Here is a 23,531-nt window from a genome sequence, read left to right as displayed (position 1 = left end):
TGAGTTTAGACCTTTTTTTTTCCCCCCACAAATATATGCCACCCAGGTGCCCCAAATACTGTGTTTTTTTGCAGATCGAAGGCTCGTGGCAACCAGCATCGAGCAAGTCCAACAGCATTTGCTCACTTCACGTCCCTGTCACATTTTTTTTAAGATTATTTATTTATTTGAGAGAGAGGGAGAGCATGAGCAGGGGGAAGAGCAGAGGGAGAGGGAGAAGCAGGCTCCACTGAGCAGGGAGCCTGACGCTAAACCAGCTGAGCTAGCCGGGCGCCCCTCTCTGTCACATTTTGATAATTCTTGGAATATTTCAGACTTTTTCATTTTTATATTTGCTGTGGTGATCAGTGATTATGAATTCTGAAAACTCAGATGAAAGCCTTTTAGCAATAAAATGTCTCTAAGATGCGTACTTTTTTAGACGTGATGCTGTAGCACACTTAATAGACTGCAGTGTAGCATAAACATAATTTTTATGCCCTTGGAGACCAAAACATTCATTTGATTCCCTTTACTGTGATATTTGCTTTGTTGTGGTGCTCTGAAACCACACCCACAAGATCTCTGAAGTATGCCTTGTAGTTTATTTACTTATACAAATTGTAAGACAAAACAAAACAAAAAGAAACCTATGTTTGTGCCCCATCCCCAGCAATTCTGATGTAATCGGTCATGGGTGTGGTCTAGGTATCTGAGTTTTGTTTTGTTAAAGTTCCCAGGTGAGTCTGATGTGTAACTAAGGTTGAAAATCATTTTGTGTCCGGCTTTTTTTTGTTGTTGTTGAAGATTTTATTTAACTATTTGAGAGGAGACCAGAGTGGAGAGAACGAGCACAAGCAGGGGGGCGGTGGGGTACAGATGGAGAAACAGGCTCCCCACTGAGCAGTTAGCCTGATGACTACGATGCGGGGAAGGGAGGGGCTCGATCCCAGGACCCCAGGATCATGAGCTGAGCGGAAGGCAGAGGCTAACCGACTGAGCCACCCAGGCGCCCCTGTCCTTTCCAGCTTTTTAAATATATTTATCTAAGAAGGTATAAAATCATAAGTTTTATTGGGACTGCCCTTAACATACATAAAGGTTATCAAAACACTGTTGATAGCTTCTTTTTTTTTTTAATGATTTTCATATGTTTTTGTTTGTTTGTTTGTTTTAAGATTTTATTTATTTATTTGACAGAAAAAGATCACAAGTAGGCAGAGAGGCAGGCAGGGGGGTGGGGGAGCAGGCTCCTTGCCAAGCAGGGAGCCCTATGCTGGGCTCGATCCCAGGACCCTGAGACCATGACCTGAGCCGGAGGGAGAGGCTTTAACCACTGAGCCACCCAGGCGCCCCCATAGGTTTTCTTAATGGCTGAAAAATTCCAACAGGCAGTACACACTTGGGTTACGAAATGAGCTTATGTTAGAGGTGGTGTATCCCAACTGCTGTTTTCGTTCTCAAAAATCAGTACGAGCTCCTTGAACATGCTAGTTACTTTTAGGGGCGCCTGGGTGGCTCAGTGGGTTAAGCCTCTGCCTTCGGCTAGTTACTTTTAGCCTCACGATCTTTGTAAGCCACGCGTTAAGAATCTCAAAAGGTGACGCTCACATCTCCCGCACCCCTTTGCAGTTGTAGCATTGGCCTTCCAGGGATCCTGAAACCACCCGTTGACACTCCCCATCCATTCATCCTTCTGATCCGCTGCCTTCCGATGGGTGCATGAGTAGTTGGGGCCAGAACCATCTCAGAATCACCAGTCGTGTTCCTAGTGGGGATCAGGCAAGGGCCTCGGCTGTGGCGGGAGCTCACTGCTGTCCTGCCCAGTCCCTGCAAGCTCGCTCCCCGTTTCATAGTCTTTCTACATAGAAAGTATTCTAGGTTCAGGAGAGACCATGTCTCAGAGCATGAATGTCCCCTTTTGTAATGCCCTGTCATGTCTCCCTATGTCACATGTTACATTTTGTAATTAACAGCTTGCTGGTGAAGAGGACCCCTCGAAGTGTTGGCTATAAACCAGACTGTAAGTGAATTACTTTCTGTCAATCATTTAACCATCCTTAACTGGAGCAAGTTTTTTTTTTTCTTTTAAGATTTTATTTATTTATTTGACACAGTGACAGAGAGAGATCACAAGTAGGCAGAGAGGCAGGCAGAGAGAGGGGGAAGCAGGCTTCCCACCAAGCAGAGAGCCGGATGCGGAGCTCGATCCCAGGACCCCGAGATTATGACCTGAGCCAAAAGCAGAGGCTTAACCCACTGAGCCACCCAGGCGCCCCAACCCAAGCAAGTTTTATATGGAATGGTTGAGAGTTACTTCAGAGGGTATTTATTTTGGTTTTTTTCCTTAAGATTTTAGAATCTGTAGAGAGGCACATTCATAAGCATTTAATCGAAAATGACGTTTTCTGTATCTGAATGGTGACTTACGATTCTTTTCAGTTGTTGGATTTGAAATTCCCGACAAGTTTGTTGTAGGATATGCCCTTGACTATAACGAATACTTCAGGGATTTGAATGTAAGTAATGCCTCTTTTTCTCACTCTCATTTTTCAGAGCCCGTATAAAAATTTACGAAAGAGAGGAATTGTTTTCTCTTTCCAGCACCTCATAATTTGAACAGACTGATGGTTCCCATTAGTCACATAAAGCTGTAGTCAAGCGCAGACGTCCTTAGAGCTGGAACTTGGCCAGGCTGGGGCGACACTTCTGTGGGCTGCGGCAGTCGAACAGCTTTAACCTGCAGTTACTGTCGCGCTATTATTTCAGGTGATAGATGTGGCCGTAAGTGAGAAATAAATGAACTGGTGTAAGTCTTTTCACTCACTCTCCTTCAAGCACCTGCTCCTGCCCCGTGGGCAGGAGGCGAGAGCGTGCGTCTCCGCACCCAGTGAGGAAGGCCCCGCTAGCCTCTGTCTGTCTGTCTGTCCGTCCGGTGGAGCCCCTGCAGCGCAGCGCTGTGCCCCCGAGCCGTGCGAAACGCTGTTCTTGCCTTCCATTGCAGGATACGCTTTTCTAATGTGAATCTCTGGATTTTTATCTTGTAGCATGTTTGTGTCATTAGTGAAACTGGAAAAGCAAAATACAAAGCCTGAGATGAGAGTTCATGTTGAGTTCGGAAGCATCTGGAGCCCCACTGAAATCATCAGTAGAATGTTCTGGTTCTGTGGCCAGCTGCTCCATAGAGCTTTATTGCATGTATCCTCTCAGAATTTTATCCATTTTGTATTTTAGAAATGCCCGTTGCTCCATTCCTGAAGTCTTTGTTTGCAATACGAGCCTATAGACTATCCGTTCTCTTGGCGTGGAGTGTTGTTTGACTCGTGAATAAAAAAAAATCTCCTAAGCTACACCACTATCGAATGAAAATATTGAAATTGTATCTGTAAGAAACATTTAAAGAGAAGATATATTAGTTTTTTAATTGGTATTTTAATTTTTATATATTCAGGAAAGAACAGAAGTGATTGAATATTGTTAATTATATACCACTGTGTGTTTAAAAGAGTAAGGAGCAGTCAGTTTTCCTATCAGCGACAGCATCTACAATATTGTCTGTTGGGTAAACCATATGTCTTGGAATTATTTTACTGTTTCAGCAGGATTAATTGTTTTCTCCCGCTTGTTCAGATGATTTCTGGGGAAATCTGTGTCAACTTTTCCTTTTAAATACAAATCAGTAAATAAATTCCAAAAAAACCCAAACAAACCAAAAACCCATTACCACGTTTTGAATTCTTCAGTGTAAACATCCCTACAATAAAGGCTGTCTCTTTAAAAGAAACTCCGCATACCTATCATTTCTCTACAGATTAACCTAGTGTCATTTTCTGTCAGTTACTTTTTCCTTGTCTGTTAAGTTTAAGCAGCTCTTTTAATTGTAATCTTTACCGAGCACAGCGAATGGTGATTATATGGTAGAACGCATCGGGGAAGCTAGTGACATTCGCACCCACAGTAAGTTTCAAACACACAGTAGCCTTGATGACATGTCACTGTGTTTGAGTAACAGGGCTTCCTCTTGGGATCCTGGTAAATTGTTCAGATCGCAGGCTCATCTTTGTGTAGATGAAGAACGGCACCAGCGGAACCTCTTGTTTCTTGGGAGCAGGAAGACAGGTTTTTGTTTTTGTTTTTTTTTAAAGATTTTATTTATTTATTTGACAGAGATCACAAGTAGGCAGAGAGGCAGGCAGAGGAGTGGGGGGAGCGGGCTCCCTGCCGAGCAGAGAGCCCGATGCGGGGCTCGATCCCAGGACCCTGAGATCATGACCTGAGCCGAAGGCAGAGGCTTTAACCCCTGAGCCACCCAGGCGCCCCGGAAGACATGTTTTAAACCCAAACTCTCAGGGACCTCTTGGCTCCAGGTGAGCTGTGAACGAGCAAGCCCGGGAGCCACCTAGCCACATGGATGCCTTAAAGTTTGCTGCCATTCCCAGCAGCAAAGTGGGGAACTTGAAGTAATACCGTGTAATAATTTGTTACGGTCCCGGAACATTCTAGTTTTATCCAGCCTTTTCACTGTTGTTACCTACCTCATTTGATCTTCATGACCCTGTGCCTCCCGCTTCCCATCTGCCTTCCCCTCCCCTCTCCAGACGCCCTTCCCACCTCCTATTAGGTGGAAGCCTGTGAAATGACCCTTCCGGCAGGTAAAAAACTGTTAGCTGGTGGCAGTTGCGAGCGGCGTAACCTGAACGTGTGCTGGGTGGTTTGCATTCGTATGTATGGCTTTCTGTTTGTCTCCCCTGTCCGCGTCTTCTAGAATGTAAGCTCCACAAGGAAGATGAGAACTTTTACCTGTCTTGTTCACTGACGCATATACTCAGTGTCTCGAAGGTACTAGGAGCTCAAGTGACAGTCGTTGAATGAATGAGTAGTGAAGAGGTCTGGGTTGGACTGTCCTTTGCTTATTAGCTCTGTGACCTTGGGGTGCTAAACTCTGGGGCCTGCTTTCTCAGCTGGTAAATGGGGACAGTGGTGTCGCTTCACAGGCCCATGGTGAGGAGTAATGAGCTGTGACAGGGCAGGTGAGATGGGACCAGGGCCAGGGACTTGCCAGGTGCGCCATACAGTGGCTGAGCCTGGCAGGAACGGATGTTTCGAGAAGTGAGGTGCGCGGCCAGTCAGCGGTGGAATGTGAACTGAGATCTGTCTGATTCTCGCCGCTCTCGCCTGAGGCGACAGCGCATCCCCTTTCCTCGTAAGGAGACGCCTCACATCTTCACCTGCCATCAGGATGCCCATTTCCAGTCATTTTATTTCCTTCACCAACTTGCAGCAGGTGAAACGTAGTCCATCTATGGGATGTCAGAAGGGGCACACCGCCGGGAGCAGCAGTAATTTCTGGAACAACAGTCTGTCAAGGGAGAGGAAAAGTACTAAAAAGAAAAAAAAAAGTGCTAAAGCCTCCTGGGACCCTTTAGTCATTTAGCCTGGGAGCAGCTGGTCACAGTTGTCCCACGTCTGTAACCCTCGGGGCTGCGCTTTCATCACAGCCTCGTGTCCTAGGAATGTTCATGAGGGAAGGAAAGTGAAATTTCAATTGCTTCATTTCGGGAGATACGGAAACATGGGATCTTACCATCCAAGGCAATGTGGGTGCTTAAAGATCTAGAAAATTTCTGTGTGCCAAACCCTCTGCGTGTTCCCCCTGTTGTGAATGCTTGTATGTGACTCGTGTATGTGTCATGCCTGTAAACAGAGGTAGGTCCCTATTTTAATTCCATGTGCAAAGATGGCCTACTGCTCTAAATCAGTTCATGTCCTTTCCTGCATTGGAGATTCTAGAAACACACTGAGTGCCCTCTGGGTGCCAGGTACTGGGGAAGACAGGCAAGGTTGTGTGTGTGTGTGCATGTGTGTGTAGCGTGGTGGGGCCGGAGGCTGGGCAGCAGGGTTTGTCTACACTGTAACAGGTGGCCCTTGAGGACTTTAAGTAGGAAGTAGCGATCAAGCTTTTCTTTGCAGTTTTAAGGGCACAGGAACCTCCAAGAGCAGTTCGGAAAGTAGCCAGGGGTTTCAGGAGTCAGACCAGCACTGTCACGGGTCACAGCCAGCTCCTGTGTCACGTGGGGCGCCAGGCGCTTTGTGTGTGTTACTTTTACGCACGTCTCACAGAAGAGACCGCCTCGGAGGCTCAGTTGTCAAGGTGGCGGTAGGGAGGCCTCCAGGGGCGAATCGGCCTCCCGTTTCTTCCCCGGATGAATTCAGTCCCATCTCCAGTTCCCGTCTTGTCACCCGTCCCCCTGACTGACACCCACGCGGACTCCGTGCAGTGGTGCAGCTGTTGAAGTGATTCAAAGGAAGATGGGGAGGTTTGGCTCAGATCCTTCCTGGGGCTCCCCATTTGGGAGTGAAAACCCAGGGCCTCCCAAGGGTGAATCACGTAGGGTTCCCGGCTCGCTGCTGCTGCGGGCCCTGGGCGCCCGGGCCGCATTGCTGGCAAGCACACTGCGCTCCCGCCCAACCGCTCACTGCTGCGTGCGCCCCTCTCCCTCCGCTGGAGCACTGGGATGGCTGCTGCCCCCGCTCTTGCCCTGTTCCCGTTTACCCCCTTGCTGTGGGTAGGCTCCTCTTTTCTCGGTGTCTGCTTGCCTTTTTTGGATGATCTTTTGAAATCGGGCGCCTGGGTGGCTTAAGTCAGTGAAGTGTGCGTCTTGGGCTCAGGTCAGGGTCCTGGGATCGAGCCCTCCCCCCGTTCATGCTCTCTCTCTAATGAACAAAATCTTTAAAAAAAAACAAAACCAGAAATCAGACTATATCACTTGCCTGGTTAACACTTGAAAGCAGGCCGTCGCGTGGCCTGCAAGCTCGCCTGTGAGCCAGTTCCCGGCCACCTCACGTCACCTGTCCTCGCTCCCTTCACTTCAGCCACACTGCTCTTCTTTCAGTTTCTCACGCCTGCCAGCGCCCCCCCACAACCTCCCCGTTACCTCAGAGCCTCTGTTCCTGCAGTTCCTTCTACCCCGTCACTCAGTTCCCCCCATCAGCCGAGCTGGCTCATGGGTCACCCCAGTGAACCCCTTCTCTGATCCTCCTTCTCTAACCGCCTCAAAGCGACCCTCCATGACATGACCTGTTTCCGATTCCCCGTGGCCCTCAGCACCATCAGGTGGTCACACCTTCCCCACAGGGCAGCAATGACCATGGTGGCCACTCTGCCCCATGCTTGGCTGGGAAGGAAATGGCCCAGGCGGAGGTGGACAGTTACCTTAGCGACGTCAAAGGCCCCATGGCTTAGCCTGAACCTGGGGGGCCGATGAGAAGCTGCCTCATGGCAGACCCTGTGAGATCGGGAGGGGCACGACAGCCTTGTGACAGCTTGTCGCTCGGCTGCTCACCTCTCCTTGTTCCTGGCAGGGTCACGGGGTGTCTGAGACTTGGGTTCAGCGGCAGTCGACTGTGTTTACATGGCCTAGGTGGTGACATCTGGGGCAGAGCCGTTCCCAGACAAACACCTGCCCAATGGATCTTTTCTTACTCTAGTTCTTGCCTGGCTTCCCTCGCAGACCCCCAGCCCCGTGAGGGCAGCCGGCACCTTGCCCCATTCCCTGCTGGGTCCCCAGCACCTGCCAGGACTGGGAAAACATTTGTTGGATAAAAGACAGGAAGTTAAAAAAGCAGCTAAAATGTTTAGAAATGATACCTGAATTGCCCAGAATGACAAGCAAAATATTGTCTCAGGTTGAGCAAAGCAAAAAACCACCACCAGAATGTGATTTCTTGTTAACACTCGCTAACCTTTATTGAATTGTTACCGTACGCAGTGGAACCTTACTAAGCACTGTCGAATCTTTGTGATACCCCTAGGAGGTAGATGTTTTGTAATCATCCCGATTTTGCAAGTGAAGAAATGCAGGCCCAGAGAGGTTGTGTAATTTGCCCAGGATCACACAGCTAGGAATTTGAACCCAGGCTGTCTTACTCCGGAACCTGGCCTCTTAGTCCATTACCCCTTAACCTTTAGTGCCTGCCTCTTAATGTGCAAACTAGTACACCGAGGGCCCAGAGAAAAATACTAAGCTTGTTGGAGGTACTAATTCCAGATGACTTGTACATTAAGCAGCTTTTTGAGGGCCCGGCTGATCTTTAAGAATGTGCGCTGACTTCCTCTAGCACTGGGAACCGTTTTCTAAGAGGATTCCGGAGTTCCTCCAGTGCGATCTCTGAATTTTTCGACAAAAGTGACTCTTTGGCATGAAGGATTGTGTGTGTGCTCTCTGCCATTTTTAAATGTGAATTTTATAGATCCTTCAAACCACTTGAAAGAGTAATGATTTTTTAATGGTTTTTCATTATTAGCTGTAACTTCAAGCATTACTGATAAAAACTGCCCCATTCTTTCAAGTTTTCTCTTTACACAACATGGGTGTACTTCGTAATGAGCCTTCTCATGATGATTCATGACCGAAGTGACTTTCAAACTTGGTAGCTTTACAGTAGAACTCCCTTTTCCTGGCGTTTCTTTTTCCTTTTGCCTTCATCATGACAATATTTGAGAGCTGTGACTGTGAACGAATTCAGTTCTCCTGCGCATGGCATCCTCTGGAGGGCTCATCCCCGCACCTGCCCTGTGGGCTCCCCCTACTCCCTGTGTCCTCGACGGGTTCATCCTGGATGTGGCAGCTGGCCCTGCTCATCACTGTTGGGGCGTCCTGGCTTCCGGGGCCTCCCGACGGACCGAGCTAGAAGAGGGGACATGTACCCTCACGCACGTACCCACACCTTTATGTCTATTTCTGCGTCTGTATACGTAGGAAAAGAAAGAGTTCACCCTGGCTGCTGCTCTCATCCACACCCCAGGATTCGTTCTAGCCTCCTTGCCTGACTTTGGAACTTTTCGCTTTGACTTTGAGACCCTGGCTCCATTCACTTCCTTGTTCAACTCCGTATCATAAAGGAGTCACGTGTGCCCATGACAGATGTAACTGACTAGAGCCCAGTCTGCCTTTTGGGCAGATCTTTTTGTTGTAAGCCTTAACAGTATCCAATGGAAATACTGTTTTCCAGAATTACTTTCTTCTCCCTCCCTCTTAGCGCAACTGTGGTGTTCACCTGTCATGCAGTTTGATTCATTTGTTAGCATATTTTATGTAGGCTCTCATATCTTAGTTGTGATTATTATGGTTATTATGGAATATATTAAGAGTGAGAGTGATATGGAAAGGTCTAGTCAGAGATATTTTGTCCCCTCCCCATCGCCGCCGTCCTGTTGCCATTACCCCAGCTTTCCACTCCTTCTCCCGCCCACTCCACGATCATCATCTTCCAGGCTTCTAGTGGCAGCCCTGTCTGTGCCGAGCACATGTTGCCTCTTTCCAATTCACGACAGCTCCTGGAGGTAGGTACCACTGTCAACGCCATTTTCTTAGATGAGGGGATTGAGCCCCAGAGACATAAGGACGTTGTCCAGGGTGACATCCGGAAACATGACCACTACTCCAACTGGGATGTGACACCAGGACCAACATTGGTCCCACCTTTTTCTTCAAATTATATGGTCCTTCCTCATTCTGGGTCTCCCTGAAGCTCCTCACGTCTGAAGTCACCTTTCTGAAAACGTTCTGTTAACTGTTGGAAGCCTTGTTCTGCTCAGGCGCGGTAAGACAAGGGCCACAAGGGGCCACCTGGCCTTTGCTTGGGACCTGGGGAAGACGTTGCCCTCAGTCGATGCTACCCTCCCCATTTTCAAAATGCGTTGACACGTCTTCCTTGTAAATTCGGCAACATAGCAGTTTCTTTAAAACATCACCAAGGCTTCATAGAAAATAGTGTCCCATTCGGGAGGTGATGATGGGGCCTTCCTGGGTCTCAGGCTGGGTGTTCGGTGTTTCCAGGAAAGTGCTGAATGCAAACGGTCCACATCCCCGAGGTGCCTAAGGTCTAGGAGGGGAGGGGGGCAAGTCTACCAGTGTTCTACCGCAAGGCCAGGTTCCGTTCAGTGCTGGAGAAGAGGGGACACCTAACGTAATGGGAATTCAGAGAAAACTCAACGAGCAAGGAGAGGCAGCAGCATTTAAAATATGACTTTGGAGAAGCGCCTGGGTGGCTCAGTGGGTCAAGTGTCTGCCTTTGGCTCAGGTCATGATCCTGGGGTCCCGGGATCGAGCCCCGCATCGGGCTCCCTGCTCAGGGGGGAGCCTGCTTCTCTCTCTCTCTCTGTCTGCCCCTCTCCCCATTCTGTCTCTCAAATAAATCTTAAAAAAATAAAATATGACTTTGGAGAACAGGAAAGGTTTGGATAGGTAGATAGAGAGGAAGGAAGGTTGGGGAAAAGGTTTCAGCCAAAGGATCTGCTTGGGCAGAGGCATGGGTTAAAAACAAATCACAGGGTAGTGTGGGAAATGGTGAGGAGTCTATTTTGGCCCTGGTAGAGAGGCTGTCAAGGGGAGCGATAAGGGAGAAAGGCGGCGGAGTAGATCGGGGTCATTTTAAGGGCTTCTGTATCTGTTAGGATGATCTAGGCTTCCCGTCAGGTTGCCCGTCTCAGACCAGCTTACACGATAAAGGGCATTGGCTACAGAACTGGGAAGCCCAGGAGTAGCTCCAGCCCGCTCGGTGTGACACCCCCCTCCCTGGCTCCATGACGATGCCAGGCTCCCAGTGGCTGCCCCAGACCAGCTTCATCCTAAGGGCACCCCTCCTGTGGTCAGGTGAGGGGCGCCAGCAGTCATCGGGGGGCAAGCTTCTCTGAGAACGGCCCTCTGTGTTAACTGGCTTTGAGAAGTGGTGAGAAGTCCGTCCTGTGTCTCGCTAGCCAGAACGGGCTCAGATGTCCATTTCGTTGCCAGTCACTGGCGAGGGGGGCAGGGGGGGTGGGATTGCTCTCTGGCCCATCAGGCCCACTTCCGGAGCTAAGATTAGAGTCCATTTCCCCTCGGGACACATAGCACAAACTCAGAACCTGGTTAAGAGGACATGGCCGGGATTTGGTGTGAGGGAGGCAACTGACCTCTGTGCTCGCAAGTGCCAAGAAAGTGGAGAATTGTGTTCGTTCAGTGAAAAACGGGGAATGTAGAAACAATGGGAAGTTTGATAAAGCAAAAATATTCCTGGTTTTCGCTGAGTCCAAGATACTATCAATTGTTTATCTGTTGGGCAAACAACCTGGTTTCTTCAACAGATAAACTGCAAGGAAAAACATGAGGGAGGAAACCTTAAGACTTCCGAAAGAAAATTAAGAGACTGAAAGAAATCTCAGCCAGGACCTCATTTAGATCTCAACCCAAGTGAACTTGAAAATACACATTTATGACATGAGACAATTGGAAATGTGAACCCTGGCTCAAATGTACATTGGTACCAAGGAATTACTGTGGTTTTTAAAATGTGGAATAATAGATCGTGGTTCTGTTAAAAAAAAAAACAAAAACAAAAAACAAGAGTCCTATCTTTTAGAAATGACAGACTAAATTATTTACAGATGAAAATGGCTCTATGTCTGGGACTTGTTTCCCAAAAATACAGGAGTCAGGGGAAATAGGTCATGAGCTAGTATCACTGAAGAAGGGTGATAGGAAGTCCTGAGCTACCATATGAGAAATTCTGGAAGCTTCCATTAGACCATCTCAGCTGAACTCAGTCTTGTACCCCACATGGAACCTTCCAGACCAGCCCATCGGCTACAGGAAACAAAAGAATCACGAAGCTGAACCCTGCCTGAATTCCTGACCCATAAAATCACGAGATGTAATTAAATGGTTGATGCTTTAAGTCATTAAGTTTTGTGGTACTTTCTAGGTGGCAAAAGGTGGCCAGAATAGAGCTATATTCTAAGTGACAAGTTATTTAAGCGAGGGAATAATAAACCCAGAAGTCATGATGGTGTTTCTTGGGAGAAGGAGGCACAGGTAGGAAGAGGTGGGATGAGATGGGGGGAACACAGGTAGATTCAAAGGTATCCTTAAGGGCCTAATGCTAAGGTTGGGTGTTGTGGGTTCTCAAATATGCATTTTTATTTTATGGGTACATGTCATATAGGTCCTATATATCACATGCTCAAAGACTTTTATAAAAGATCTCAAGCAAGCATGGGAAATGGTAAAATTTTGTGAAGGCTGCGTGGTGGGGACATATGATTCTCTATGCTTCGTATTTGAAATAGGATTCTGTAGACACTTGCAATCTAATAAAACGATCCTAAAATTAGTAGGACTTCTGCAAGGAGGAAAAAGAAAAAAGACAACATGCGATATGCATATACATAAGTGTAAAAGAAGAGGCACGGCATGTTGAGTTTCCCAAATGTTAATGATTACTATCTCGGTGGAGGGGGGTGGTTCTAGCACTTCTATTGTGCTAACATATACATAATATAAAATTTGCCATTTAAAATATTTTTAAGTATACAGTTCAGTGGCTTTAAGCAACCACCACCATGATCTGTCCCCAGAATTTTGCCATCTTCCAAAATTGACACTTCGTATCCATTCCCAGTAAGGCTGTTTTCTGCAGTGACAACACCATTTCACATGCCCACCCGCAAAGCACAAGGGTGCCATTCTCTCTACATCCTTGCTGACACTTGTTATTGTCTGTTTTCTTTGTTTTTTAATATTTTAATTTATTTTTTTTTAAGTAAACTCTGTCACCAACGTGGGGCTCAAACTCACAACCCTGAGGTCAAGAGTTGTAGGCTGTATGGACTGAGCCAGCCAAAGTGCCTCCTGTTTTCTTGTTAATGGCCATCTGGAAGGGTATGAAGTGGTCTCTCATTGTAGTTTTGATCTGCATTTCTCTCGTGGTTAGTGATGCTGAACATCTTTTCACGTGCCTGTTGGCTACTTAAATGTATATCTTCTTTGGAGACTTGTCTATTCAAGTCTTTGCCTAGTTTTTAATCAGGTTGTTTGGTTCTTGAGCTTTTATGTATCTTATATAAAATATATGTATTTTATATATCTATATGTATATATGTATGCATACATATATATACATACATACATAAAATACATACATACATAAAATACATACATATAAATATATATATTTTATATACCTAATTGTATAGCATCAGAAAAAATGAAACTAGTTCTATTGCAGCTGAAACAGAAAAGGAGTAATTTTAAAAAGGAGGCGTATGCTCTCTCATTTTCCCCCCTCTCTTCAATCATTCTTTTTCAATCATCTTGATTATATCCAGAAGAAAGCCTCGATTTGTCCCCTTAGAGTTTTTAATGCTGATTTTTAAAAACGTGAGAAATACAGAAAACAAGACAGTGAATCATCCAAACACAATCAGAAGTGCAGTGTTTTTTATCCTAATTGTAATCACATTTTATATCTGACCATGACTTTTGTTGTTGTTGTTGTTGTTGCTTAGCTGTGTGTGTCATGCACATTTCCAGGCTACTGCATGAGAAGACCAACATGTGTCTCCTAATGTGTTTGGATTCGTATGTTCACCCTCACTTCCTTTCTTCTCTGAATCTCACATGCCACTCGGGTCCCCCTCCAATACCATGGGGTAGGTAGTCAGTAAATGGCAATTCTTTTTTTTTTTTTTAAAGATTTATGTATTTATTTTAGGGAGAGAGATGAGTGGGGAGGAGGGACAGAGGGAGAGGGAGCAAGAAAATCTCAAGCAGACTCCCTGCTCAGCGCAGAGTCCGCCAAAGCGCTCAATCCCACCACTCCGAGATCATGACCCAAGAGGACCTACATCCATCCAAAACGATCTTTTGCAAATGAGTGAGAGACAGAGCTTCAGATAAACCAAAAGTGAAAAAATGTGTCACCAGCAAACCTTCATTACAAGAAACTATTAAAGGGCGATGCCTGGGTGGCTCAGTCGGTTGGGCGTCTGCCTTCAGCTGAGGTCATGACCCCAGAGTCCTGGGATCGAGTCCCATGTTGGGCTCCTTGCGCAGCAGGGAGACTGCTTCTTCCTCTGCCTGCCGCTCCCCCTGCTTCTGCTCTCTCTCTTTCTCTCTCTCTGACAAATAAATAAATAAAAATCTTAAAAAAAAAAAGGGAAGAAACTATGAAAAGGCGTCCTTCAGACCATAGAGAAATGACTCCAGAAGGACTTAAAGGGCAAAAAATTCTCTAACAGAAATAGCAAAAACTGTACACTGGGGTTTACAATAGTTGTGGAAGTAAAAGATAACGACAAAGTGACACCGAGAATAGGAGGGCAGCCGCATGGAACTAACTGTTGTGTTGGGAGGTTAGTAGATCTGTGGTGTCACACATAAAGCGGGAAGGGGAGTTGGGAAGTTGATGTTTTGGGCGTGGAGTGTCACTCTAAGGAGACTCTCTAAGCGAAAGACGCATATTTTTAACCTAAAGCAACCACTGAAAATATCAAAAAGGGGTACAGCTAAGAAGATGTAGCATGTATCACGAAGAGGTATTTTTTAAAAGATTTTATTCATTTATTTGACAGAGAAATTACAAGTAGGCAGAGAGGCTGGCAGACCGGGGTGGGGGTGGGGGGTACAGGGGGAGCAGGCTCCCTGCTGAGCAGAGAGCCTGATGTGGGGCTCGATACCAGGACCCTGGGACCATGACCTGAGCTGAAGGCAGCGGCTTAACCCACTGAGCCACCCAGGCACCCCACGAAGAGGTATTTTATTAACCCCAAAGAAGGCAGGAAATTCCCCGTTATTAGTAAATCGATGCACTTCTAAATGACCCATGGGCCAAAGAAGACATTATGTGAGAATTAAACTTACAAACAAATAAAATCGGACTGTCCCCCCTCTGCCCGCCACCCCCCCCAACCCTCTTTTCTTCAAATCCTTGGCTAAGTGTTCTCAGAACGTGCAGTCACTTTGTAAACAGCTTTCGGGTGAGTTGATAAACCAATCAGTTCCCCTGTCTTGCCTCTTGGAAAACAACCTCCTGGAGGGCTTCCAACTCCTGCTCCCTTCTGAACTTGGGGATTCCCTTTGTACTTCTGTGTTGCGTCCCCTGTTTGATCGATCTCCTCTCCCTGTCTTAATTGGTTTACTCTCATGCTTTGGTTTCTTTCATTTTTAATCTAGGTCTCACTTTATAGTGTCCAGATTCCCCCCACCTTTGGAAAGCTCGGCATTTTCTTCTCGAGCAAAATAAGCGATCGTTGTTTTACGATCACGCTTGCAAATTCTAGTATTTGCAGCTCTTCTGCATTTATTTCTGTTGGCTGTGATTTCTACTCATTCTTGCTTGGCGTTGTCTTTAATTTTTATGTGTCTTTGTGTTGGACATTAGATTTTAAGGAAATAATTTGAAGCCGAAGATACTGTTGTCCTCCAAAGAAGACTTTGTTTTCCCTTGGTGCCTGGGGCTCCTAGCTATCTGAAGTAAACTTAACCTGATTTCAGGGTGTGAGGTTTTTCTGGTAGGGTACAGCTTCTCAGGATACCAGTCCAAGGCAGGTGGCGGTTTACCAGCGTCTTTACTTTTGGCCTGACCCTGGACTCTGACTTTTGTTCCCGGTCCCTGGGAGGCCACCCAAAGCACGTGATCTCTTAACTGCTTCTTCCTAGTTGGAAAAATCTCCCTGAGCCAAAGTGACCTGAAGAACTGTTCTCATCTCTCTGGGTTCTTGTCCTCTCCCGGATCTTGGCTCACCACTTTCTCCCTAGAATTATTTTGTCCCCCTTCTTTGATGTCTCCAGCTGGAGTGTTGGTCTGGAATACCTAGTCTGCCATTTACAGGAGCTGAAGTCTTCTTCGTTTTGGTGGCATATATCTTCCTGAGAAAGCATGCATAAGAATTAATTTTTTGAGGGGGCACCTGGGGGACTGAGTCGGTTAAGTGTGACACTCTTGGTTTCGGCTCAGGTCGTGATCTCAGGGCCCTGACGTTGAGCCTGGCATTGGGCTCTTCCCTCAGTACGGAGTCGGCTTGTCCCTCTCCCTCTGCTCCTACCCCTCCTCTCTTTTTCTAGAGTAAATAAATTAACTCTTAAAAAAAGAATTAATATTTTGAGGCCTTGTGTGTTTGAAACTCCTATTCTCATAATTGTTGGTTTGGCTGGATTTGGAATTGTAGTTGGATGTTAATTTTCATATTGAAGGCATTGCTTCTCTTCTAGATGCCGGTTCTGATCCTTTTCATCTAATCTATGCGTTGTTTTTTTTTTTTTTTCTTCCTGGAAGTGATTAAATCTTCTCTCTATCCTTGTGTTTGAAATTTTCATCATGAGGTGCCTTGATTTGGGCTCTTTTCACTCACTGTGCTGGGCACACCGTATTCTTCCAAACTGGAAGCTCATGTCCTTCAGCTCTGGGTATTTTCATGTATTATTTTTTCAATAATCTCCTCTCCACCTTTATTCCCCCCTGCTCTCTTTCTCAAGTGTCTAATATTTGTCTCCCAGAATAACTCTCTAATGTCCTTTTTCCTTTCGGTCCTATTTTCCCACTCTTTGCCTTTTTGTTCTACTCTCTGAGAGCTGTCCTAAACTTTTAATTTGCAAGAGCCCTTTCTTGTTCCTTAAATGCCCCTTCTCAGTGAATTACGTCTCTGAGGATATTGTGGATTTTTAAAAGTTGTTTTTTGCCACGTGCATGATTTCCTTTTTGAGTTTCTTTTTCTTGTCTGCTTTAATCTTTTTTTGAAAAAGATTGTATTTATTTATTAGAGTGAGTGAGTGAGTGAGAGTGTGCACGAGAGGGAGGAGAGGTGGAGGGAGAAGCAGAGCCCCGCTGAGCCCAGAGCCCGATCCTGAGCTGAAGGCAGACGCTTAACCAACTGAGCCACCCAGGCGCCCCTTGTCTGTTTTAATCTTCGATGTTTTTTACTAGTGTCTTGGCCAGAACCCGGTCCTGGTGAGACAAACAGGACACTGAACGTGTAGAGTTTAGGGAGGCACTCCCTTCTCAGGCTCGTGCAAAAGCAGTCAGCACGTGAAAGTACATGCTTCCTTAAACTGTGCACCCTGGACATCTTGCCTTACTCTAGTCCCAGTTGCAGGCCCTGAGCCATATTTAGCCATGAGATATGAACATGCTGACCGGAAGCACTGTGGCATGGGTCCGGCCCATCCACTGGCTTCGTTCTAGAATGCCTGGACCAACACACAGATGTTTCCTTATGGCATCTCCAAATGGAAGACATCTTAATGAAGATTTCCTGAAAAGTGGAGGCTGAGAAAATGATTTGAGAGCAGGCAGTTTATTTAGGAGTTGGTCTCGAGAGTTTGGAGTGAAGGAGCTGAGAGAGTGACATGGAAAGAGAGAGAGCCAATGTAAACGTGCATCACCCCTGTGGGAAACATGGGTTTCATCTCCTAGCCCCCACCCCAGTGTCTCTTTAGGAGCCCTGGGAGGTCTCCTGGAATTGACGGAGGAGAACAGGAACCTGGAGCATTTAAACACCTGCTCCCACCTCCCCATCGGTAGAGCATTAATCCGGGGCTGGTAATTGAGCACACTTCAGGCTGCTGGTAAGAGTGAGCCAGATAGGCACCAACACACATGCACTGGCTTGTTCACAACACACGTTACTTTCCCACAGCCCCGGAGGCCGGGAAGTCTGGGGTCCTAGCCCCAGCAGATCTGGTATCTGGTGAGGACTCGCTGCCTGGTTCAAAGACAGTCATCTTCTCAATGTGTCCACCCATGATAGAGGAGGCGACAGATCCTTCTGGAGCCTCCTGCATATAAGGGCACTGCTCCCATTCATGAGGGCTCCACCTTCAGGACCTAATCACCTCCCAAAGGTGCCACCTCCTGATCCCATCCCCTTAGGGGGTGGGTTTCAACATCTGAATGGAGCTGGGCGCAGATATTCAGACCACGGTGCGCACAGCATCAGGGAAGACCTGGAAACTACAACCAAAAAGAAACCTCATGCTCCCCGAAGGTCGAACACTACCAGCTCGAGGTCAGTCTGATCTGGAACAAAACAGGGCGTGTATGTGGCTGAAACCAGAAGTGGCCCACGGGAAGGGACAAGACGTGTCAAAGGAGTCCACCGCATGGAGTTAAACACCAGTCTCCACACTGGTGGATGTATGCCAGGTTGCCAACGTGCTGGGGGCTCTGGGGAAAGGAGGCCAGGGGTGAGGGTGCTGGACTTACTCATTTAGACTTTCCAGGAAATGTTCTGCTTTTGGTTTAGCCAGTAACTCCCATCCTGAGCTTCGTGAGGTGTTACCAAGAGCAGATCTTTTGTAATTCACCCCACCCCCCCCATATTGATGCCTTCCTGAACTCACCCGGGCCAAGACACGCAGTGCTGGGCCACACCTCCACATGCAGGCATCATCACTCGTCTGAGGCACTGAGGTTTGTGTCCCATGGGTGGTCACAGGCAGAATTGATGTCCAGGGGCGGGGGCAGGGTTGGTGGCAGTGGGGTGTGAGTGGGGGGTCGGAATGAGCAGGGGCAGTTGGGAGGCCTGGATCTTCTCCTGCAGACTCCACTCCCCCTAGGCCTGGGTAGTAGGCCAGGCGGTCCCTGGGAGGGGGCCATCCAGGGTCAGGTGTAGCAGGTGTCAGAATTCCCTCCCTTTTTTAAAAAAAATTATTTATTTATTTATTTGACAGAGATCAGAAGTAGGCAGAGAGGCAGGCAGAGAAAGAGGGAAAAGTAGGCTCCTTGCTGAGCAGAGAGCCCGATGCGGGGCTCGATTCCAGGACCCTGGGATCATGACCTGAGCCAAAGGCAGAGGCCTAACCCACTGAGCCACCCACACACCCCAGAATTCCCTCCCTTTTTAAGGCTGAGTAATCCTTCATTATATGGATAGACCCTGTTTTCTGTATGCATTCATCCGTCAGTGGACACTTGGGTCGTTCTACCTTTTGGCTATCGTCAGTAATGCTGCTATGAACACCGGTGTTCAGATACCATTTGAATCTCTGCTTTCAGTGTTTTCGGGTATACACTCAGAAGTGGGATTGCTGGACGCTATGGCCATGCTGTTTTCCACAGGGGCCGCACCATTTAAGACATGCACAAGGGTTCCAATTTCTCCATCTCCTGACCGACACTGTTCCTTTCTGTTTTGTTTTATTTTTTAATCCATAGTAGCCATCTTGAGGAGTGTGACATAAATTTATTTTTAAGTATAATTTCATTTCACTCCGGTAAAGAAAACCCATTTTCACTTGCCGTAAATAGAAGGTAAAAATAAAGTTTTCGCCTTTGCTGTCTAACCACCATCCCACCTACCCCCAGTGGTGCTCATACTCTTGAACTCGGGGCACAGCAGTGTGGGTTTCTCTGTTCCCTCCACCTGCTCTGTCCTTCCCCTGCCTCCCTTCGCCAGACTGATGCTACCGAAAGTGATAAGTCAGCACGTGCAGCAGGGAGAGTCCTGCTTGTAAACTTCCGTGTAACAAACCACCCCAAAACTTCGCCCTTCAAATCAACCACAAATCCTTTCTTTTGCTCGGGAATCTGCGATTCGGCCGGGATGTCTTGTGATATCCCAGGACTCAGCAGGGATGACCTGACCGCTGGCAGATTGGACTAGTAAAGGGCTGCCCAGGCCTCTCTTTCCCGCCTTAGTGGAGTCCCGGGGACAGTCCATGGTGTCTCTCCCTGTGGCTTCTCCAGCTCAAAGTCCTCGTGGAAGCGTGGAAGCTCAGGGCTCCGAGAGACCCAGGCGGAAGCCGTGAGGCCACCTCTGCCACACTGGGCAGGAGGTCTCGGAGGCCAGCCCAGACTGGAGAGGAGGGGACACAGAATGCACATCCTGGTGGGAGGAGTGTTGGGGAATCTGTAGCCACTGTTCACCCACCAAGGAGGGTCTGCAGACCGTGAGCACCCCAGGCACATGGAGCTTCCCAGGGCGGTGGCAGGATAGAGCCCTGACTCTGCGGAGCTGGGTAGCCCGTCTGTTGGGCTTCGGGCTCACTCATGACTACCTTTGAATTCTGTCCGCTGCTGGACCTGGCCTGTGTGCCTTTCCAGTCCCTGTGGGGCGTAGCCGTGCTGTTTTCCGTGCCCAGGACACGACAGCAACGGAGGCGGCATCGGAATCCTGCCACAGGTTGTACTGTGGCTTTTGTGCTTCATGTGCCCGGGGGTGTGTCAGAGCCGGATACAGCGGAGCAGGCAAGACGGTGGGGGGTGGGGGGTGCAGGACCTTCCAGAGCTCTGCAAGGAGCATGCTCAGTTCCAAGTGACCCAGCACGGAATTGCAATAGGATGCCGTTTGGGCTTTATAAATATTTTGTCCTATATCCGGAGCCACTCCAACTCAGCGGTGACGACATCCTCTCTGGTCTCCCGATAAGCAGGCGGCAGTCTAGTTTATCATAAGGCGCTTTTGAGAGTGAAAGAGGATGACACTAAAACTGGCCTAAATCAGGACTGTCCCAGGAAAAGGACTTCAGATCACCTTATCCTGGAGCTGTCTCCGCAATCGGTTGCTCTAGCAGCCTGAGCTGAGCACCCCCTCTGCTGGGTCAGGCCCCGGGGCTAGGCTCCAGTGGGGAAGCCAGGGAAGGGGGCCCGGTGCCTGCCCCCAGGTGGCTTCCTATTGAATTGCAGGAGACACAGCAAGTGCCTGCACCTGGGTGTGGTTGGAGTTCAAAGGAGGTTCTGCCTGGCCTGGCCTGGATGAGGGGGGGGCAGTCAAGGAAGCCTCTGGAGAAGGAAGAGCAAGGGCTCTTAAACGTGCAGTGGGTCAGAACGGGGAGAGGGCAGCCTGGATGGGAGCTTCTGTGGGCCTTCCCTTGAGCTGACCCGGTCCAGTCAGTGGCGTGCACACTGCTCATGCAGGTGGACATGGGGGCGGCAGCTGGACAAAGGGCCAGAGAGGGCCAAAGCGAAGGACCCCGCCTGATGAAGGTGACAGCGGGAGCTGGGCCTGGAGCACTTCCTGGGAGCACTTTCTTTTCCTTCTAAGTTGAGTTTCATCCTGGGAGCCTTGATTCAGGTATGACATCCTCGGGGCGCCTGGGTGGCTCAGTGGGTTAAAGCCTCTGCTTTCGGCTCAGGTCGTGATCCCAGGGTCCTGGGATTGAGCCCGGCATTCGGCACTCGGGCTCTCTGCCCAGCAGGGAGCCTGCTTTCCTTCCTCTCTCTGCCTCTCTGCCTACTGCGATCTCTGTCTGTCAAATAAATTCAAAAAACAAAAAACAAAACAAAACAAAACAGGTATGACATCCTCTTTGTGTGGGTATTTTAAAAATAGAGCAAATCTGAGCCCCGCCCACCACAGCCTTTGCAAAGTCACTGCTTCCAACACGTCTGCCTCAAATCCAGAGGGCTGTGACAGGTCATGTGATTCCTCTGCTCCAGAAATTTCAGACTTTCCCTTGTTTATAGTATATAGACTCTCTCTCTCTCTCTCTCTCTCTGATCCTTATCGTAGCTTTTAAATTCTTCGTGATCTGGCAGGCAACATTGTTTTCAGTTGCAAATGACAGAAGCACAACTCAACCCAGAATGTAAACCCGGGAGCAGGATCTGTCTCTTTTGTGGACTGCTCTATTTCCAAACCCTAGAAGAGTGCCTGGCAACCAAGAAGGCCCTCAGTAAGTACTTGAATGAATAAATGAAACCGGCTTTAAAAAAAAAGGTGGGGGACAATATGTGCTCCAGACCTGGGCTCAGGGACTCAAGCAATGTCGTTTCTCTCTCTCATTCCCTCTCTCTCTCTCCTGTGTTTCTGTGTGTATGTCATTCTCATTCTCTTCTGCTGAAGGTGGGTTTCCTCCCAGTGATGAGCATGGTAAAGCAAGGCAAGTGGGGGCAGAGGGAAAAAAAAATCCCACGGGAGTACTCTTTGGTTAGGCTAAGGTCACATGAGCTTTCTCTAGCTCACTCAGTGCAGAGAGCGGCAAGAACTGCTCTTATCAGAAGTGGAGCATCCTGGTGCTGCAGGAAAAACAGACAAAAAGCCAAAATGTCTAGAGACCAGTACACAGATGCGCTCTTGGCATGGGACTGGGTTGGAAGTTCTGGGACAGCCCCGAGGGTCCGGCAGCCCTGTGACAAACTCGAAATGCTTTTGAGGCCTCAGTTTGATCTTCTGGGATCTGTGCTGGTTTTAACAGGAGAACAGTGCTTGAAATGACTCACTATTGAGTCCAATGTGTTCTCTAGGAAGTTGTGCCATAAGTGTTCTGTGGCTTTTTGCACCCCTGGGGACACTGGCTTATCCCCTCCATGGTCTGAATAGCTCAGGTTGAGAAGCCAGACTTGACCTTCACAGTTTCCTCCAGACCTATTTCCTGAGTGCCCGTGCTGTGGAGCGGGGGTGGGGGGTGGTGGAGGGGGGTGGAGGGGTGGGAGGGGGTCACATTCCCCTGCCGGAAGCCCGCCCCGGCCATCTCTGCCTCTTCTGGCCCTGCCCACCTGCAAAGGTACTCACGGAGCCCCACATCCTTCAGACTGCCTTCCTGGGTGGCTCCGTCTGTCCTGTACACACAGGGTGTTACAGCGGACAGAGCCCTGAAGATCAAGGTTCCAGTTCAAACGTGGCCACCGGTTTTCTGCATGACCCTCTCTACAACGCATTTCCTCTCTCAGCAACTCAGTTTCCTCTTCCGTAAAATGAGGGATTGCACTGACCCTGTTAGCAAAGGGCAGCTCCCAGCTACTTCGGCGCCTGCTCCTGCCCCCGATCCAGCCCTTCTTGGCATACTCCCAATTAGGAGTGCTCTCTGTCCTGGTGGAACTAGGACCGTTTATTGGTTCAGAAATTCAGGGGCTAGAGCTTTTCTCACTGGTAAACGAGAAAAGTTTAGGTCAGTGGTTATAATGAAGGCTCTCTCTCTCAGCTGGGCAGGAGACGTCCCATTTGGGAAGGGGGCCCTCCCACACTCTTCCCGTCTTTTACACTCTGTCTAGCAGGGACTAGAATGGAGCCTAGGGGAAAGGGGGTCACTGGATAATTTGGCGGAGCCAAGCAGATTCTCTGTGTGGTCCGACCCGGCTCAGAAGAAGCACAGAGCTAGGGCCCCCAGAAAATGTGCTCGGATTGATGGAATGCGGCAGAGAAAAATGCTTATGAGAGACGTACAGAGGAGTGCACATGTTGTCGCCAAAGGACCCCTTTGGTCCCATGACTCTTTGTTCTCAAACAGAACGAGGGCACGACACCAGGAAATGGGAAGAATGTTCTCCAAGTATATTTTTGCCTCACAGCTGCAGCTTCTGCTTTAAGGAATACGATAGAGGCATGTTTTGAAAGTAATGCCCAGTAATATCCTCTTGCTCCAGAGTGCGAATAATTCTCTGGGGAAAACCGTTTCTCCAGAGAGCGTCTAAGAGGGTGGGAGAGGCTGGACATCCTCGTCTCTTCCGGTGTCTCTGTTCAAGGAAGTGCAGCCTAGGAACGCTCCTGTCCTTGGTAGATGTGTTCTCGGGCCATGGGCCTGGTGGGTTTCCAGAACAGGGAAAGCCTAAATTCGGGGGTCCCCTGTACTCCCCAACGCCAGGGTTTTTCTGGAGCTTGGCAGCAGTGGCAGGGAAATGCAGGGGCTTTATCGTCATCTGCAAAAAGTTGGCTGAGCGGAATCAGGCTTTCTGTGGGGTGTTTTCCTGACTCGGGCATGTCCCAAACTGGCCAATGTGTCTTGCGGCCCCAGGCACGCATCCAAGTCGCGCCATCCTGAATTGCTCCTAGAGGAAAAGGAGCCTGTTTCAACTTTCTA

The 23,531-nt window shown here is 48.4% G+C and overlaps 1 protein-coding gene across 2 annotated transcripts in view; it reads left to right on the top strand.

Annotated features, from left to right (window-relative positions):
• The window catches only part of LOC111162128 (hypoxanthine phosphoribosyltransferase 1), a 40,353-nt gene extending 36,596 nt beyond the window's left edge, over positions 1–3,757 (top strand). Inside the window, exons 7-9 of one of the 2 annotated variants that reach the window (XM_022526309.1) lie at positions 1,956–2,002; positions 2,422–2,498; positions 3,027–3,757. In XM_022526309.1, the coding sequence (XP_022382017.1) occupies positions 1,956–2,002; positions 2,422–2,498; positions 3,027–3,074 (172 nt within the window). In that variant the 3' untranslated portion in view covers positions 3,075–3,757. The other variant, XM_022526310.1, reaches the window with a different exon arrangement.
• Positions 3,758–23,531: the final 19,774 nt, after the last annotated feature.

The sequence above is a fragment of the Enhydra lutris genome, unplaced genomic scaffold (genome assembly GCF_002288905.1).
Source record: "Enhydra lutris kenyoni isolate GAN:26980312 unplaced genomic scaffold, ASM228890v2 scaffoldscaffold89, whole genome shotgun sequence".
NCBI lineage: Eukaryota > Metazoa > Chordata > Mammalia > Carnivora > Mustelidae > Enhydra > Enhydra lutris.
The sequence above is the reverse complement of the archived record's forward strand: the minus strand, read 5'-3'. Positions and strand labels throughout refer to the sequence as shown.